We start from the raw sequence: 20,088 nt of genomic DNA on the forward strand, positions 1-20,088 counted from the left end.
TTTCTTAAGACCATATTATTCTCCTAAATGTTTTTTTAATATAATACATTTCAACATATATAAATTGTAGGTAATCGTTCAATTTTACCTTACAAAATATACATCTAAGAAATATCTTAACTCAAATTCGCTTATCCACTCATTCTTCGGCTGTAAAATATGGGAGGTACAATTATGTACATAAAAAGAGATGTATAAAGAGTGTTACTATCCTTTTGAAGTCCTTAATGATGGTCTAAATTCCGAAACCTCAGATCTCGTCTCATTAAAAGTTGATGTTGCTAAACAATTATTGAGTGTTCAAAGTTCAAAGAATTATGTCTTCTAGAAAACAAAAATCATTTTTGAGGCTTGCAAATTAAGGGTAACATAATTCTCTTTACATTGTCAATGACATATATATTTAGTAAACCGATAGGCTTAAAGTCGAGTGAGACTTGAAACTCGAAGTGAATTAGTAACAAACTGAACATTTTTGTCATATCAAATTATCTAAACGGATAATGGAAAGTTGAACATACTTACATGGGCTATATTGTATACATTTACCAGAACCCTGACACATGTTTGCTGAGTGGTAGATTCTCATCATCTGTGCCACTGTCAGCACAACCTATTGGTGTAAAGAGTACATCTTAAGTTCACTCATACATGTGAAGTATGTACAAAACGAAACCACTTTTTTTGTACCATATAACAATCTTTTACTTTCGATATATCCACAAATCAGCAATACAGTACTAAGATTTTTTGACTCAACTCAACTATATTAACCAAGCGTCAAGCATCGCCTGATTGTAGTTATTATCAAAAATGAGTAATGGTTGTTTAATGAGGACTTGATGACAGACGTTTGTACGAATGGAATGTGCAAATATTAATTTTAAAAATGTATATTTTTGATATAAATTTTCTAGTCTGTGTGGACTACTAGAGGCCGTAACACAATAATTTGTCATTAAACGCGTCAAGAGAGTCATTTTGTAGCCTTTGAAAGGTATATATCTGTGAATCTAGACAGTTGTTACAGGTGTTGAACTTCAATTATTAGTTATTTGCTAAAGTGTTCAGTGATATCATATAGTAAACTATTTAGTTGTGTGAGTGTATAACGGCATATTTGAAAATTAAGTATATGAATAAATTCGATTTCAACAAATTTAAGACTTATTTGTTAAGCACGTACATGTATGAATTACCCAATGGTAGATTTCTCAACTCAAATCTTCCTCATATCTTTTATATTCGGTAAATTGTGAAAATGTATGACCACAAATATCAATTCGTTCATATGCATAGGAAATCCGTTGCAACTGCCATGCTCAATCTTTGCGAACATCTGATATAATGATCTTTGTACCTTATCAATCATGTATAAAAGACATCAGACAAATGGCACTTATTGGCTAATATATCAGGAAAAGAAAGAAAATGTAACATAAGGGGCATTTATACACATCAGTGAAGATATTTTCACAATAATTTTCAATATATATAGGATATTGTGGAAAAGTTATCAATTTATTAGGCCTTCGTTTTTCTGCTTAAACTAAATCAAACCTTCTTTAAAATGATATTGCATTTATAAAGTTAGTTTGTTTCAATTGATGTTTGAACATAGGATGCCCATGGCAATCGACAAAGCGACTTACTAAGTATTAAACCCCTGTCAATACAATGCTATATCATCCGTTGCTATCGTATGGTACTATTTTAAATAAGTATTCTCGTGTATCAGTTGAAAATATTTTGTTTCTTTTTTCATTATGTTATTTGAAATATATTTTCTTTGGCATCAGCAATTTATTTCTTTATTCTTTTTCTCTTATATGAGCTTATTTTTTCTTTTAATCTTATTATAGTAGTATAATTCATTTTCTCGTGTATCACCTGAAAACAGTTTTCTTCTGATTGCTTTATTCTGATTCAAATACTTTTTCTCATGAGTCAGCTAACAATATTTTTTCTTTTTATTATATTATGCTATTTCAACTTCATTTTCTCGTGTAAGCTGAAAAAAGTTGTTTTCTCTTTTTTTTTCTTTCATTGTATCGTGTTATGTTATAAATCGTTTCCTACTATCCGCTGAAAATATTTTTGTTCATTTTTTTTATCGTATTCTGGTATTTCAAATAAATATTTTCGTGAATCATCTGAAAAAAAAGTTTTTTCTTCTTTCTTTCTCTTTGTCTTATAATGCTTTTCAAATAAATTTTCTCGTGTATCACGTGTTTTTTTCTGTTTTTCTGAAACAAACCACTTGAATTCCAAATCTATGTACGTAGTTTGAATAAAAAAAATTAGTAACTTGTAAGAATAGATGTTTATTGACGCTTTTATTGTTTTTTTGCAATTTTTCACCGAATGTCAGAATTAGTCTTTCATTGTATTTGTAGGAGAACACAACAACACCTAGCTGGTATAAGACGCAATATTTCGTTATTTAGGTTATAAACCTTCAATTTACGCGGAACGTAAAAACAAATGGCATTTAACCAAACACAGAACAGTTTCTAGTGAACATCTTTAGATGTTTTATTTTCCGATATAGTCACTGATGACAGCAATATAGTCATTCATGGTAACAATATAGTCAATCATGATGACTATATTATTCACGATAACAATATAGTCACTAAAGAGCAGTGGGTTTTCTTTCACTGTGGAAACCTTCACAGATTTTACAAAAAAAATAGCTTCTTGGTATAAACCATTCTAAAATATGAATCCAATAATAAAAATGTATCTGTCAAATATATGAATGCAAATGCAACATATAGCTGTTAAGACATACTTTTAATGTTATTAACCAAAAGTGTGGCAATCCACACGAGACTTGTACATATAAAAAACATAAGTTGTTCGACTGCTGTCTGTCGTTGGTAACTAATCCTTACTATCAGTCTTACCTCTCGCTGTATGCTGGTAGTATCACGCTTTGGGATCCATTCCAATATTTTAAACTGGCGTCGAAGTGCTCCATCTGTAAACGATTTCCAGTTGTACTTTTCTGCTTCTTCTTTTTTAGTGTTTTGAAATTCGAGGTATTCCTTAGAGACATCTGACTGTAAATCCGATACAAACCAATGAAAACATACAATTGTTATGTTTATCAACAGTAGGTACAGATTCAGAAAACCTTGAATAATGAGGAAATCTTTGCACTGACTACATGCTCATGTTCAGAGGTTCAAATTGCTGTGTATGATGGTAGTGTAATTTGGTATGATGAGCAAATATGGTCGCTGAACGTCGCTTTATGAACCAACGGCGAGAAAAGACACTTTGGTGAACATAACCATACAAACTGAAGGTCGGGCACACCAAAATAAAATGAACGGTACTGAAGATATAGAGAATTGTGGCATAAACAGGGATAGATCTTGATTCTAAAGTAATAGTAAGTGGCTTTGTTTATCATACTGCTGTTCTTTAATTACTTGGAGTGAATATTGGGTATCCTGTCACAGAACACCGTGCAAACCGCCCGATCACTTCCAAATCAAACACATTGGTGTCATTTAATGTAAAATATTCATTGAAGTGTTGCCTTCTAAATGCATCATATTCAGGTTTCTTCACTCACCTTGATTCCCGCAGCGACATTCAGCGGTCAAAACTGTTTATCAAACTGAACAAATTAGACTCCCTTATGTTCTTTTTACTTTATAGACAATTTTATACCATTTGTATACTCGAATTGTCAGCTAAACTCACCCTACATGTTTGCGTATTGCCCAGTTTTATGATATAGTGCGATATCCTTAAACAAGAACAGACTTTAAAGGAAAGATTTATATAAGACATTGAAATAAAACAAATATACATTTACATTCCTTAAAAGCTTCATGCTATATATTATAGATAGCAAGTAATATCTATAAACCTGTGTATAAACATACTCCAGACAGAAGGTTTATATTCCGAATGGGAAAAAGATATCACATCTAAAAATGTAGACAAATCTTTGAATAAAAATCACAACCCAACCAGTGGGTCTTTTTTAAGCTGAATACAGGTGATTTTTTTTAGATATTAAATCTTTTTTTAAATTAACATTATCATCACAGCCAGTAGATTTATTTCAAGTTTGGAAAACATTCCTATCACAGCCAGTAGAAATATTTCAAATATAGAAAACACTCTTATCACAAACAGTAGAAATATTTCAAATTTGGAAAACATTCCTATCACCGCCAGTAGAAATATTTCACAAAATCAAATCATATCCGACATATATCCTGTAGGTCTATTTCAAGTAGTAAACATCGATATGTGAATCATTAAAAATATCTGCTAGCCAGTAGATATATTTCAGATTGAAAATAAAAATTACATCTAATCTTGTAGGTATATTTCAAACTTGGCATTAAATTATATCCCAGGGTCTAACTCAAATTCGAAATAGAACTACATCATAGGCAGGGATTAATGTCAAACTAAAAAACAAACAAACAAAAAAACAACAACTACCAAGTAGGTCTTCGTCAATCTGTGAATAATAATCAAACCCTTTTCATCATGTGACATAGCGACACAATCTGTAAATACATTCTACAAAAAGACTAAAATGAGGTCAATGGCCTCGCAGGTCTCTGGCGTCTCAATGCCTTAATTGTAAAACTCGTTTGTTTATTTTGTTTATGACACAAAAACGGAATTAGAATGAAGAGGTAACTCCAGCTAAAACTGATAAATATGTCTGTATTTCCGGCCACTGGATTAAATCCATTATCAGAACTAATATGAACCATTGGGCTCCATATATATATCTATAGCTGTGTTGCTAATGTACTGTACTCTCTAATCTGTTTTGTAGTATGTCTATATATGCAACTCACACAAATTAGGCTACATTTTAGTCATTTCTAGACGACAGTACATACAGCACGGATGTATTTGTTTTTATGAGACATTTCACAGTTCATAAAATGTTCTATTCGTGGATTCATCTGCTTTAAAGACTAGTTATTGATATGAGTTCATTATAAAAACATTATAATTTTGCACAATGAAAATACCGCATAGAACAGATCAAAAGCTTGAAAGATATTGGTGCAGGAGATCATTATTAAAAAAAATCATATTCTCTATCAATATTTTGCTATGGTGGTCATTTAAAAATGAAAATTAAAAAAATGTAGTAGCATTGTATAATTATAAGAGTATATTGAGTATATTTTTTCTTAAGCGAAATAATTTGGGATCCAAATCAATATTTTACAGTGTAAAGTTATCATTTTTAGTTTTTTTTTCTATAAAAAATGAAACCTCTTTATTTTATTCAATATCCAATTTGGGTAATATTTCATAGAATTGATAACAGAAACCACAGGTGGATTTAATGACTAAATGTGCAGACGTGCACTGTCATGGGACAGGCTTTATACGTTTACCTAAACAGTTATTCATAGCTCTCTCTCTCCCGCTACAAGGATTGCAGCGAGAATGAGTCTTCGCTATAGTAAGACATCGCTATAGTATTACGTTATATAGGGACAGTAGATATACTAATCAATATCTCCAGAACCAACCAATTTACGATCACCAACATGTATCAACATGATTTTGGTCTTGAATATTATTTTTTTTATAAAACTTCCGATATTTGTGATGCACACTCTATTAGCCACAATATATTTCGTGTAGAAATAACATGATAAATATTTTCTGTATTTGCTAAAGGATGCACAATACATTAAGTTACATTGATTACGTAGCATGTCACACGTAAAAACCTCCAATAATTACCAAAAATATTGTCTTATTGCAAAAGACAAAGATACAACATACAACAGCCAAATATTTTAACATTATCACCAAAAAGTATTGTCTTATCATGGCAGACGACTTTACTATACATTATGACACGGCACAGGTATTAAACAATATTACATGACACAGGTACTGTACATTATAATATGACACAAGTAATGTACATTATAACATGACATAGGTACTGTCCATTATAACATGACACATGTTCTGTGTAATATTACGTGACACAGATATTGTTCATTATAACATGACACAGATACTGTACGTTATGACATGACACAGGTACTGTAAAATATTACATGGCACAGGCTCTGTATATATAACATGATACAGGTACTGGTAAATATTACATGACACAGGCACTGTACATTGCAACATGACACAGGTTCTATACATTATAAGATGACACAGATACTGTACACTATTACACGATATAGGTACTGTACAATATCACGTGACACACGTTGTATACATTATAAGATGACACAGGTAATGTACCATATTACACGACACAGATACTGGTACATTATGACGCGACACAGGTTCTATATATATAACATGGCACAGGTTCTATATATTACAACATGACACAGGTACTCTTACTTATAAAGTGACACAGGTACTGTACAATATTATATGACACAGGTTCTATACATAATAACATGACACAGGTTATATACAATATTACATGACACAGGTTATGTACATTATAACATGGCACAGGTACTGTGCAATATTTAGTGACAAACGAATTGTACAATATTACATCACTCAGGTACGATACTATTTTACAGGACACATTTACTGTACACTACTACATAACGCAGGTATTGAGGTACTGTACAATATTACATCACTCATGTACGATACTATTTTACAGGACAAATTTACTGTACACTTATACATAACGCAGGTATTGAGGTACTGTACAATATTACATCACACAGGTACGATATTATTTTGCCTGCCACATGTACAAAAAATATTACATAACACAGGTATTGTATATGTTGTAATACTTACCGAAGCACGTCCATTTATGTTGGTAACATTCGTGACATACTTCCACTTTGCAGATACTTTTGCACTTAATTCTGAAGATGCCTCGGTACCAAAGTTTGACATGAACTGTCTTCCTTCAGGCTCGGAATCTATAAGACTTGCTGAACAATATCTAACAAACAACAGCGTAGCGAAATACATCCAAATCATGTTGACTGTGTCTGTCATTTTATGATGCTGCACAGTGAACATAACTATGCAGCGATATATGCAGGATATAAATAGCAGTGGGCAAGTCTATTATGAGTTAAAGGTATGTTTTCTTAAGGGGAATGTAGGATTCTCGTCATACACTGCTGACCTTGATATCTGTAAAACCTTAAGTCTAGACGGCCCCCTTCAATTAGTGAAACAGCCAACTGGATTATATAAGCAAATATAAAACACAAATACCTGTGATGCATGTTAATATTCTGACAAAAGTTTCTTCAGATTCAGATTATGAAAATATAATAGCATGTGATGACAGAGTAAAACAAATTCAGTATTATGCTTTATTTATTTTGTTTTAAATTTCCGCTAAATAGGAGACAGAAGGTTTTACATTCAAGAGTACAGGACAAACTCTCCTCTGAACTTGACATTTTGTCATTGGGTATGCGGTTATAATCAATAGTTATTTGACCTTTGACATAACGACAGAGCATTTATAGTTCTTCTTATTTGAACTAAAATAATTCAAAACTATGCTATTACCACAAAACGTACCAAGAAAACTGTCAAAGGTTAAAAACACAATGACTTTACTCTTCATCTGGTGACCCTGATATACATGTCAATAGGCAACTGAAGAAATGTTTGTGTACCCAGGTGAGTTTTACATGACGCCTATATTACAACTACTTAGTGTCTGTATTTATGTAGATCAGACTCTTTACGATTTGATTCATTGCATTTCATTTCCCTGTGAAAAATTATCAAGATCTAAAATAGGTGTAAAACGAAATGTTTCTTTTGAAAAGTCGATGCATGGAATTATATATTATGTAATGATACCTATAAGGGTGGAGTCAACACTCATACACACGACTTGCTACTTTCAATATCTGATGTACACATACACACGACGACGCATGTCACTTACAATTGTGATAAATCAACGACATGTGCCGCTGTAATACACATTTTGCTGTGGGCAACGCTAACCGAGTTTATCGGAGCACACTGACAGAATACAGTGAAGAATCGCGAGGCCTCCCAAAAGAATATTTTTAAATCACAATTATCTGCAGTAGACGACACTGATTGATGGTATCATTTCCATATGAATCAGCTTCACAACATATTAGATAGATTCACATCTCATGTTTGCCTGTCGACAGATTAAAAGAGAAACTCTCTCTGGATCAGATACATGAATATTACATATATATGATTCTCATCATATGTGCATAGGTATTAGTTTGAAGATAGTTCGCTTTCATTAGCAGATATCCATTTTGGCTTACAGCTGGTCTTTTCTGTGACCCACTTTATTGTAGTCTTGGTGTAGTCGTAGTGTTTACACAAAACACAGTAAAACGAGGAAACTTAACCACTTAGTTTTATTTTGTAAGAAACAAATACATAAACTTGACTTTATGCTGTGGTGGACACATTACAGTGTTACCATTGCAACAACTCTGACACCAGTGAATTTCAACAAGCCCGAAGGGCATCACGATCATTTCTGACTCGCTCTTAATCTTCGTTCTCTATAGATATATACATGTGTGTTTGTTTCTGATACATAAGATCGCGTCAGTGAATTTAGCTACACCATGTTGGTTTTGAACTATGTTTTCGTGTGAAATATATTTGTTAAGTATACATACAAAGGTTTAAACCTGCCGAGCAATTTACATATTTGCTTGAGTTGTTATCATAACTTGTTTTAATCAGTAACATATGCTATCACGTGTCACATCAGTAAAATCATGAAACAGATGAATAGACATGATATAAAGGTCAGATAAAAGGAATAGGATACGTTTACAAATTGACAGCTACCTATTTTTCATGCTGTTGACTTGGATACCATCTAAAACACATCGTAAAGCGTAGTGAGCAATGCCCTAGTATTAACACCAAACCTCTAACAAGGTGTCACACTGTCTCATCAGATTGATACATTCTTATAAAATATCAATTCAATTTATTCTAGAATAGACACTTTATAGTGATAAAAAAATTTTTGTTAGGGTCCATAACACTTTGAGTCGCAAGGCTATTTTTCCGAGTGACGTTATCCATGTATAATATTTACGACATGCAAAATTAAAGCATCACATACCAACATTTATATCACAGTAATGTAAATTAAAGGGTATAGATAAAAACGTCACAATTAGAGTTTTGCAATGATTGTACAAAATCATGTGTTTTGTACAAACATACAGTACATATCAATATAATGTCATTTTTTTAAAATATGTATCAAAGTTCGGGATTGAGAGTTACATAAATTAAAGTAATGAGATAGGGATACAATACTATAATACTGATTATGTTCTGCTTAAATGTCCAGACAGTGATAATATCATGTTATACAATTTGACATATGCTTCTTGTATTTAAGCTTAAAATGTGGAAGGTTTTGGCACTGCCTAACATTGTCTGATAACTCATTGCAAATGTTTGGGCCATTGAATGAAAATTAATTTCTAAATTTATTAGTCTTGTGTTTGGGAATGATACATTTTCCCCCAGTAAATGCCCTGGTCTGTTTAGCATGGATACTAGAAATTAATATATTACAGTCCATGTAATTTTAGTTTGTTGTTAACTTTATACATCCCAACTCATTCATTGTAATTGATTCTCTTGCTAAAATGTAACCATTTCTCCACCTGGTACAGAGTAAGCTGCATCCTTGATTAAACGTAACACTGTTTTTTGTTACCTTTCCATTTTTTAACATTTAATAGAGGATAGTGTCCCCAAATATTGGAACAATAGTCAAGGTAAGGTAAACTAAACCAGTTTAGATAGGTTATCCTGGATGAGATTGGTAAGAACTTTTTTTCAAACATAATTGATAGATTTTATAATTGACATTTTGATAACATCTTGGTCCATGTAAAAGAATCATCGATATACATACCAAGTAGTTTTTCATGTTTAATATGTTCTGATTTCAAATTGTCAGACTCATACATAACATTACTACGTAACCAACGTGAAGTTACTCTCTGTTTTTCAGTTTGCTTCCTATTGACATTGCTTTTTTTTCTGCATTAATAACCATTTTGTTGCTTGCACACACTACATCCACAAAACCAGAGTGCATACATGATTCAATAACATCTATACATTTAGCAGAATTCTGCATTATATTGTCCTCTGCGTACATGTACATTTCACACAGCTTAGAGTGGAGAGGCACATGTCATTATATAAAGTAAAGACATCTGGATCATGTAATTTTCTAGGATTATAGATAATACAGGTAAGACAAATACGTGTCTGTTATTGCTAACGGCATTTTTCTCACCGTGTTTTAACACAGGATTTACTTTATCATGCTTAAAATTTTTGGAAATATATTTTGGTTTATATACATATTTAGAAAAGTAGCAGTTTAATACATTGCAGATATGCCCTCTAGCCATGTGGCTTTGCCGCAATCTATACTTCGCAGAATTTCTTGTCAAAAGATACAGTAATTCCAGTTTTGTCGTATAAGGTATTTCCTGGTAAATGTTTGGAAACAAAAGATGAATAGTGTCCAAACTCTCAGGTCATATTCTTGTGCGAGTTTTTGTACTCTTTCACAATATAAGTAAAAAAAGTAATTGGAAATGTTTTTAATTTCACATGGTTCATCAGCTTATCTATCATTATAAATAACATGGTATAGCTTAGTATCACCTTGACTTGGTAATAATTCTTTAAAATGTTTTCAGTATTTGGTTCTTTTTTACAGGAATCGAAGACATGTGCATAGAAATTTTCTTTTGGTTTTCGTTTGATAGACATTACCATTTCCTATACATATCATGATTTTCTGTACTTTAAAAGTATCTTTAATTTTGATAGTAATGTCCTCATTCCACCTCTTAGGAATGGGTTTGTCTTTCATTTATTTTCCTTAATTGGATGGTATTTGTTTAAACATTCGGAAAAGGTTCTATCCCATGCTCCAAAGGGGCTTTATTTTCATCACTTGTAGTGTATAGAGGATCTTCAGAAATTCGTGTAGGCCATTTTGGAATGTTTGTTCACTGAAAGTTTTGTACATCTGTACTTCATAGTATTGACATCGCTGGATTTATTTCCAATATCTTTAGAGTGTTTCTTTACAGTATAGACAGGACTATGGTAACTTACATCAATGTTTGTTGAATCACAGCGTGTGAGATCAGTAGAAATAATTGTCCATATATGGTCAATACATGTAGTGGAAGGTTTGGTGATCCTAGTCGGTACTTCTGCTATATTCATGAACAGCGGCAAATATGACAATTTATGATGTTGAGAATGCTATTCAATAATTCAGTTAAACACTTATTTCTCTGGGTACGAATTGAGTTTTAGGGATTTGAAACTGGTTTCACACTTAATTGACTCACCTCCGATATTAAAATGTGTAGTCCATAACACCAGCGAAGAATCGTAAATGACCGAAACTGCATATTGAAAGGTGGTATTCATTTTGACACATAAAGAACAAAAAGACATCCGAATTGTTGCGATTGAATATGGTCATCATCCCACAGAGCGAGTTTATAAACTCTAATGTAGCCCAACAGTCGTCAAAGACACAATTTGACACACAAAAAAATAACAAAAACTGATATATCTTTTCCTTTACACAGATGTATCATTAAAACTTCTGAATTGATAAGCATCATTACTAAGACGTTACTTTTACATTATTTGCCTTCCATGGTGACTGACCTGTCCAAACTTAGGCATGGGACTAACAGGCGACATTCTCTTTATCGGTCAACCAGTTTGTATTGCTATCGACTGAATACCAACAATCCTTTTGAAATTCTCGGTTACCCCTTTACTGACGTCATTTAGTACCAAAATAAAAGTCTCTGTTGCCATTATAAACGCCAAGCATATTCAATTGTTAACAATTACACAGCGTCTAATTACATTGGCATATGATTTAGAAGTAATGCGGTGTTGAATGGTAAGTATAGATTGTTGTTAAATTACATGATTTACTTTGTTTCACGAAGAATATCCACTCTGAAATCTAAACTGAACGTCGTCTTGTAAATAGGTGACATCATTAGGATATTTTGTTTAAAACATATTTTGTCGTGAAGGACGACCAAATGTATGTAGAGGATTTTCCTTGCTTCTTGATGAATAGTATTTTTTAAGAGTGCGAAGTGAAAAATATCAGTTTTCACCACAATCGATAAACTCTAGCTATTATTCACATATACATAAGGAATGTTCCATTTACTGGATTTCTTCTCACCTTTATCGATTACTCCGCTGAATAATATAGTTCCTCATACATATATGGAACACAAGTTTACGAAGAAAATTAACACAATGTAAACAAATACAACATGTGCAATTAAATGCAACCAATATTCTATGATCAATAGATTAAATCTTCACTAATATTGAATTATTGAAAATAATATCACCGGTAACGCAGCTGTCGAACAATGGCGAAGTGAAATGTTGTCTATGGTTGTGAATATTATAGGCCGATCTATTGAAGCTATTGACGGATACGGACGATGAATATCAACAAACAAATCTTGGATGCAAAGATCAAGATATGGGTGTTAATCACTGTCAATGTCAGTAAATCACTTTAGCAATCTTTAAAATATATTCATCTTTGTTTGAATCTTTTTCTTTGTAATTAAGTTTCCTCTAGAAGTTCTCAAATTTTAGACTTATAACATTCCCTTTCCATTGTTACAATTTATTGTAATTTAATTTAATTACTTAAATCCTTTGTATGGTCATCAAATGTTTTTTCGCTTCTTTTGATATGTTTCCTTTTTACGGTTAGTTGATCTCAAATGAGAGCCGTTTAAAGATTGGAAGAAGAGTTCCAACCATCCATCGTTTGCTTTCGGCGCAAACAAGTTTGACTTGCTTCTAACCAATAATTGATCTTGGTGTAGTTTCCCTTAAAAAGACTCCAGCAGTCTCAGTCTGCTTTCAAACTCTTGAATATATTGACCTATTTCTGGTTTGTTTTCACTTCGATTTGGACAAAATTTTAATCCTTGTTTTAAGAGTTTCATTTCCTCATCTGTAAGTGTTTTGGAGGATATGTTGATAATTTTAGGATCTATGTTGTCGCATTTCTTTTGTTCTACTGACCTTGGTTGGTGGTCGGCCGTTCCTCAGACGTTTCCACAAAAAAGATCATGTTGGTACCTATAAGCAATTTGTTGTTTCTGCCTGTTGGAGGACCAATTGTGTTCCTCGTCGTACCTGTTATTAGGTATGGTTTTGGTTGGAATGATTGTTTCAGTAACAGTCCGTGGACGTCTGTCTGCAGACACATCCGAATATAGTGATTTTTGTTTTCTCTGTTTGTATATTTATGTCATGGACAAAATAACATAGATAAATGAATCAGCATTGACCAAATAGTTACTACAATAAAATTATATACGTATGACAAAATCTGCGCAGCAGAATAAATGATTATTTATACAACTTATATAGTATAAAATACAGGTAGTAGATAGTAGTATGATCTACAATATAGCGTGTACTATACATCGATGCGGCCAACAGCAGTCGCGTGATGAGCCTGTAAACAAGTTACGCCTGAGTGACGCAAACCCGTACCTAGCCTAACCTACCTGTTTCTTCTTCTTCTTAATGGTCTGCTAATTCCGTCAGAAATGGCGATTATATTAGCGTAGAAAAATTGCAGGGGCATGAGAAGGGTTAATATTCAGCGATTTTTAAAAGCGCAGATAAGATAAAAAGGTGCATACACACTGTACATGATCATGATCTAAAACACGTTGAAAATAGAATATGTAGCCAAACAGGTTTGCATAGAGCGAATAGATGGTTGTAAAAAATACTCCGTCATGTGGTGTTCTTGGCCACTCTATGTCTCGTTGTTGGCATTCGAAAACGACACATGTCTTACCGATATGGCGGTCAGTGAAATGACTGAAATATTTGTCCAATAAATATCGGAACAAAATAACATATTTAGCACTACAATAAACTACAACAAATACTTACTTTGCTTATAAGCTTCGTGACAAAACATACATTTAAATCTTTAAACATTTTCATAACGTGACCTTATCAGTGATTGTGCCTGTTTAACTTGTTTGTAAGATATCAAATAATTCATGGAGCGGTTTCATTTCCCCCTTCATGATGACATTGACGTGTGTAATGTATCACTTTCTCCTTTTTTTTCATTTAAGCATCGTCTTATGGTTCTGGTATCAGTTAAAATTTCAATGTTTATTGGTCAGTACGACACAAAATATTACCAGTTACTTATAATTGTGGCCGTAGACCTAATCTCATTCAACAATGATATCCATGAATAATTTAATCAAACTCAAAATAAGTATTGTCCACTCTTCTTGCAAAAAAAAAGTACCACGTTCCAACATGCACTGGATTGGATTTCTCCGCTGTGACAACCTTGCATTAATTGTACCAGGACGTGGTGTTCCTGAGATTAATTGCTGAAGGGGAAATACATCTGTATTCCAGGACATTACCGGTCCTTTTCTGCACAATTTTTTTTTTTTTTTTTTTTAAAGAAAAACGATAGGATAATATTAAATTATTTAACATATGCTAAACCGTGTTTTGCTTCGGGATGACGGATGGTTGTGCGTATACAGTATGCAATTTTAATACTGGTTACTTTTTAAATCTTTTGGAAATTTCTTAATATATCTTCTTTAATGGTGAAACTGATAGCTTTTGTATATGACCGTCCGTGTTTTCTGTTTGATAATTGTGTGTTACATATCACAAGCTATCCACTGAACTGGTGCATTATACATTGTCACAGAGTAGTGAAGAAATAGCAGATAACCAGCCCAGGAAAGTGCCACGCGTAACTAACAGCGACGAGGAGACCAAAATGACTACAACATCTATGCCATTAAATGGAACCTACGACATACAGGAAGTTATATACCAAAATTACGATAATTTAACTCTTATGTACAGATTTGGTGAACGCCCATAGCTTATACTCTCTCTGAGTTGAGCAGTTCAGGTAAATAGTCACAAAAAGATCAAAGGTCACGCGACGATACATTACACCCAGAACCATTTAACACTATCGACAGTTGATCTTTACTGGTGAATAAACGCAATCCTTACTTTTTTGTATTCAATCTGTACAACAAAATAACTAACAAAGAATAGCCCTGTAACATATGTCGACTTTATCGTGTCAGATAACAAAATTGACATAAGACAAAAAAAATAAAAATGAATAGATAAATACAAAAGTTGTTTCAAATCATTTAAAAGGGGTTTGTAGATTATCTTACGATTATCTTAAATACATTTTTGTGTTAAAGATGGGAGTATTTTCTGTTTTGGTCTTCATAACATAAGATACTGTATTCAAGTTAATCCTGATAATTTAATTTACTGTGCACAGTCTACCTTTATTGTTGGACACGTATACATTACTACTCCGCTGTAACAGCCATACTAAGGTGAAGTCATAATTTACATTATGGGTTTATGATTTTGCTTGTTTCATACAAGATTAATTATGAGCAGTATTTCAAATAATCACAATAAAAATACTCTCCATTCACAGCTCGGACTTATGGTGACCATGGTCTGTTTACATATGCGTCTCCTCTAGGAATGATGTTGTCATGTTAAAGTATCGATTCTTTAGCTAAGGTATCTGTGCCCGGTATCTAATTGTCCACAGGCCCGGGGGTCATCTTGTCTAATTGCCCACAAACCTGGGGGTTTACTTGGCTGCTGTTCCGGGGATCTATTTGTCTTTAGTTCCAGGAGTTTAATTGCCCACAACCGTGGGAGTTGAATTGTCCACAGCTCCTGGGGTTTAATTGTCAACAGTCCGATAGTTCAATTGTCTAACATTCTTGAAGTTTTAATTTCCAAAATTTTGGAAGTTTATATGTCAACAGTTTACGTGTCCAAGATTCTGGCAATTAAAGTCTTCATAGTTTCTAAATTTAAGTGTTCATATAATCATAGACGCAAATGTTACCAGTTCCGGCGGTTTTAGCATAGACAGTTCCCATGTTTACTTCATTGTCCACCATTTCACATTCATCGTTTATGGTTTCGAGGTCATTAGTTATATATTACAATAACTACAATGTATGAATGTCAGTGTTGATAGTTCCTTAACTGCAGTTTCTGTTCTGTCAATGCCAAATACTCTCTGTCTATACCAGATACCACTTTGGTCGTTATTGGCGGTTCCATTGTTGTTATAGCTATTTCAAACATTTAACATCAAGCTAGATTAACAGATTAAACATCAAGCGAGATTAACAGAAGACATATTTCATCAACAAAATGTGGGTTAATCATTCGGTATAAAATGCTTATTAGTTTTACTATTGTTGATCTTGTGTGCGTAGATAGAAACCGTCCAGTTGGAGTTCATCTGTTCAGTACGTCTATGTTTATTGTGGGACTTATATACGATACTGGTTCAAAGTGCTGTGGGTATCAGGTAAGAATTAGTCGACAACAGAGTAGACCTATTTACTGAATTGATTAAAAAGTCGATTTAAATTGGATCGATGTTTTATATACATAGATTACACCTCATGTTAAGAAATGGTGTTATCTAACATGTTGCATAGCGTTGATTGCCTTTGCCACCAGTGTTTATTTTTCCGGAAAACACTATGTTCCTAGGTGAGCTAGCGCACCACGGGATGGGTAGATAGCTACTGATATTCAGAGCCGCCATGGAAAAAAACTCCATTCAATCCCTATGTAACCAGGGTGAAAGTCCACCATTAAATATTATTTGAACATTAATACATGTTTCAAAGGGTACAATATAAAACATTTATTTCTATTGTGTTGTTTTGACAATAAACCATGCACTACAGGATGATTACTGAATAGTCTAATGATAAAACACACTCCGTATTAGTTATAATGTATATGCGACATGTTGCAATAAATGAATGTTTTTCGTATTATAGTAGAACTCATAATACATCTGTTTTAAGGAAAATTCGAACCACCTCGATTTTACCTGCCACATATCTCACAACAGGACCCACATATCTCACAACATTACATAGGACCCACATATCTCACAACATTACATATTATAGGATCCACATATCTCATAACATTACATAGGACCCACATATCTCACAACATTAAAAAGGACCCACATATCTCACAACATTACATAGAACCCACATATCTCACAACATTACATAGGACCCACATATCTCACAACATTACATAGGACCCACATATCTCACAACGTTACACAGGATCCACATACTTCACAACATTACATGTTTTCGCTTTGTACCTGTCTTCACGTATCGAGTCTAGGAGACTACATGATGATATCGAACGTGACAGGAACATACCCTTCCATAAACAGATCTCTAGTGAATGGATTATCGAGATTCTGACTGGAACTATCGACGACGGATACGCTACTACATCACACAGTAAAAAAATATTGTGTTTATCAAACTGACAACGATGGGATTTTAATGTTGTATCTGTACACAATCTGAGTCCTGACATTAATGAATCCTTCCTGATTGAAAATATTGTTGTTACACTCGCTACTGGGAATGATTAATTCTGAACGATAATATACATTAACGGTGATTGCAAAGGGAAGTAAAATATTGAATATTTTGAAAAACATTAAAAAAAAAACAAAACAACTTGGGGCTATCTATTTCCTGCATCCGATTGCATGATTCCCTCAACAATCATTCTGCAATCGTTCAAGTCAGTTAAATGAACAGGTTTAAAAAACTTTATGTTGGTTCGATTATCCCTCAGGCTGGAGTGAATAACGTTTCTCTTATATAAAATATGTTATGTGAAAAAGATAAGCTTAGTATATCAACCAAACCCTTTAACTTCACAAACGTCGTTTATCAGTCATCTCCTTATCAGAATAATGGTTAATGCCGATCTTCCTTTTCATGGATACTGTTTATCGTCCATTTCTTTATCAGAATATTGGAGAATTTCGACCGCCGATTTCCTTATAAAAAATGGAGGATTTCGACCGTCCATTTCTTAATCCGAATATGGATACTTTCGATCGTCCATATACTAACTATGCCTTAATGTCGGAATGTTGACCGCAGATGTATAAACCTGATGTTTACAGGTGATACACATACACAGTAATGCTTAATTGAAAATTATACATTCCAAGCGTTTTCGGCTAAACTATAAGCTCAAAATCGGCTTACTAATTTCTTGTGATTTCGTAATGAGTCAAATGTATTAGTCAGATAGCATAGGTTTGTATGATCCATGTCTGCTTTTAGTTCAGGTGACTTTACGACTTTTGTTAGCTCAAACACCAACCAGTTAATTACGCTGATAAGACATTGATTGATTCTTTCCCAGGTAGCAAGTAGAAGGGTGCTGATAGTAGCCGGTATCTTGTCCATGTTGTATGGAGTAAATGGCAAATCTAATTTGGAGCTATTATGTCGGCAATTTAAGATACAGTCGTAAAAATTGTTTTTGTGGTTTCTTTAGGAAGGCTGGCATTTATGAGGCTGTCTCCACTACAGCGTGTCAATGTGTCCTGCACACCCCCCCCCCCCCCCCGCAAAAAAAAACCCCCAACAAAACAAAAAACAAAACCAAATAAAAAACCCCAAAAAACCTGGCTGTTATTGGGATATCGTTGTACGTAGGTATGATTAGTACAGAATGGAAGAAAATCAATAAGGCACTATCAATACATATAAGACACGGTCTAAATAATTCTTTGTACCTCAGTATCAGTCCGCTATGCTATGAAGATAGTAACGCATTATCGTTATTACCGGTTGTCATTTCCTGCAGATTTCCCGAAATAGTCAATTCCTTTTGTTAACCTTTACTGGGTGATATACCATATGCAATCATTCTCAGGCAGTAGATCATTCTACCAAACTATATCAATCAATATACTTATTTCTAATATCCGCAATAGCAATGGAGGGGTCACCATTACCTCACAGTGGCCCTGCATATCGGATAGTGTCGCAAGTAACATTAAACTGTGGTAGAAACTCACGCAAGCGAATCATAAAAACAGACACAGGCTTCATTGAGATGGTAATCTGTCAGTGCCTATTTGAGTCTAGTAGTTGCTCCGGTCCATATATAGTATATGGCCCGGAGTCAAGGGCCGAAGTCCTTGACTCCGGGCCGACGCTATATGAAAATGACGTCATAATACCAAGTTGACGTCGTCATATTAAGACGTCATCATTTCAGACACTGAGCGAAATGGCGTCTGGCAGTGATAGATTTTTTTTCCATGTCATGTTGGTCATATTCGGTATAATATAACAAATATTGCATGTCACTTCGGGCAATATGGGAGTTTATGGACTGGTCAGTCACCCAAATATATGTATATGGACCTCAGCTTCGCTTCGGTCCATATACATATATTTGGGTGACTGACCAGTCCATAAACTCCCATATTGCCCTCAGTGCCATGCAATATTTGTTAATTATTGTTTGAATATAATATTGCGTCGTTCGCATGGAACGAGGTGGTTCAATTAGATGTGTATGAATTTCAAGTTTTAGTTTAGGTATTGTAAATATTACTTTATATGTGTATAAATATCCTGAGTAAATCACCTGACAGGTAACGCCTCAGCTGACAAGGTGTTGAGACTCATACTAGGGACGCAGGTGTTTGTCGCTGATGTAGTTTCTGTTTTGCCCGTAACAGCATGAGAGCGCATAATGAGTTCCATATTATGTAATCACAACGCTATTCCATAAACCATATGGTAATGAGCTGCATAATAAATAAACAAAATAACTTTGTCACGTTGCATATGTTACAGTTGTCCCCTTTATGCGGACAACAGTAATTAGATTAGAGTTAATTTTGTATGAAGTTTCTCGAATAACAACTGTGCCATTCATTGCATTGTAACAAAGACTTTCTGTTTCAATAACTCTATTGAAACAGAGAACAGGAATATGTTAATCGATTAAAACGGTAAATAGTAATAAAATATTAATTAAGAATAGATACAGTTTACCTTGTCCCCGGCGTGAATTTATTACAACAAATAATTCCGTTCTGTCGTCATATCC

At 33.6% G+C, this 20,088-nt stretch overlaps 1 protein-coding gene across 1 annotated transcript in view; it reads right to left on the reverse strand.

Annotated features, from left to right (window-relative positions):
* Positions 1-20,088, reverse strand: part of LOC117341835 — a 98,523-nt gene that overhangs the window by 15,637 nt on the left and 62,798 nt on the right. Inside the window, exons 63-65 of the mRNA XM_033903698.1 lie at positions 6,802-7,077; positions 2,910-3,065; positions 526-613 (exon numbers count right to left, since the gene is read on the reverse strand). Of these exons, the coding sequence (XP_033759589.1) occupies positions 526-613; positions 2,910-3,065; positions 6,802-7,077 (520 nt within the window). The remainder of the gene's footprint in view (positions 1-525; positions 614-2,909; positions 3,066-6,801; positions 7,078-20,088) is intronic.

The sequence above is a fragment of the Pecten maximus genome, chromosome 2, assembly GCF_902652985.1.
Source record: "Pecten maximus chromosome 2, xPecMax1.1, whole genome shotgun sequence".
NCBI lineage: Eukaryota > Metazoa > Mollusca > Bivalvia > Pectinida > Pectinidae > Pecten > Pecten maximus.